General features: G+C 55.9%; 2 gene segments (V, D, J or C); both read right to left on the reverse strand.

Moving 5' to 3' along the window:
- Window positions 1-16: 16 nt before the first annotated feature.
- LOC104500926 lies at window positions 17-356 on the reverse strand (the record flags this gene model as incomplete). The annotated part of the segment is given in 1 exon segment: window positions 17-356. A coding segment is annotated over 1 exon segment (337 nt), but the record flags the coding sequence as incomplete, so codon positions are not given.
- Window positions 357-875: 519 nt separating this feature from the next.
- LOC104500927 overlaps window positions 876-1,311 on the reverse strand; it is a 1,510-nt gene continuing 1,074 nt past the window's right edge. The window contains 1 exon segment of the V gene segment in view: window positions 876-1,197. Coding sequence covers window positions 876-1,197 — 322 coding nt within the window.

Raw genomic sequence — 1,311 nt, forward strand, 5'->3', positions numbered from 1 at the left:
TCACCAGCATAAGCACCATAACCAGCAGCTAAACCATAATAATCACCAGCAGTTTTGGCGCAGTAATAGGTGCCCGAGTCCTCGGCCTTGAGGCCGCTCATCTGCAGTGTGACGGTGCTCTGGGCGTTGTCCTGGGAGATGGTGAAGTGCCCTTTGACTGCCGACGCGTAGTTGGTGGTGCCACCACCGCTGCTAATACCCGAAACATAATCAAGGCGCTTCCCGGGTGCCTGACGCACCCAGCTCATGTAGGTGCTGCTGAAGGTGAATTCGGAGGCCTTGCAGACGAGGCGCAGGGACCCCCCAGGGGGCTGGAGGCCTTCTCCAGACTCCATCAGCTCCACGGCCACCATTAGCCCTGGGGAGGAAAGGACCCTGGGACCTTGCACCTGGGAAGGGCTTTGACTTCTTCGCAATTATTGACAGCTATGGTAGTACCAGCTACGTGCCGTCAGTTTGGCCAGGCGGTACCAGAGCCCCATGGCTGATTATTTCAATCTTTGGGGCCCCAGAACCATCGTGACCGTCTCCTCTGGTGAGTTCCTCGTCTTTGGTGTCACCAATTTCTGGAATTTTGGGCCTCAAAATTTCAGGCCAAAGTTTGCTTGGGGGGGTGGGTGAGGTCATTGACACCCTTTTGGGGAGCCAAAATGGCAGCTGGTGGCTCAAAATGGCTGCTGAGGGGAGATTTGAGGCAAAAAATGTCATTTGGGGGGCTTTTGGGGGCGGGTCAGGAGATTTGACACGGAAAATCGGGGCCAAAATGTCGATTTTTCGCCTCCAAAATTTCACGTGGGGGCAAATCAATGACCAAAATGACAGAAAAATCCCCAATTGGGGCATTTTTAAGGTGGATTTTGGTCAAAATATTGATTTTAGGGACTTTTTAGTGTCAGAAATTGCCCCCAGGGTGATTTGTTGGCCACGGGATGTGGGGACACGGCGCATGTGTTGGGGGCACAACTATAAGCACCATAATCACCACCAGTACCAGCAGCTTTGGCACAGTAATAGGTGCCCGAGTCCTCGGCCTTGAGGCCGCTCATCTGCAGCGTGACGGTGCTCTGGGAGTCGTCCCAGGAGATGGTGAAGCGCCCTTGGACTGATGACGCGTAGCTGGTGCTACCGAAGATGTCAACACCCGCGACCCACTCCAGGTCCTTCCCAGGTGCCTGGCGCACCCACTGCATGGGGTAGCTGCTGAAGTAGGACAAGAAGTCGAAACCAGAGCCCTTGCAGACGAGGCGCAGGGACCCGCCGGGGGGCTGGCAGCCTCCCCCAGACTCCACCAGGTCCCAGCCCTGCTACAGC

Source organism: Buceros rhinoceros, unplaced genomic scaffold (assembly GCF_000710305.1).
Source record: "Buceros rhinoceros silvestris isolate BGI_N320 unplaced genomic scaffold, ASM71030v1 scaffold24211, whole genome shotgun sequence".
Lineage (NCBI taxonomy): Eukaryota > Metazoa > Chordata > Aves > Bucerotiformes > Bucerotidae > Buceros > Buceros rhinoceros.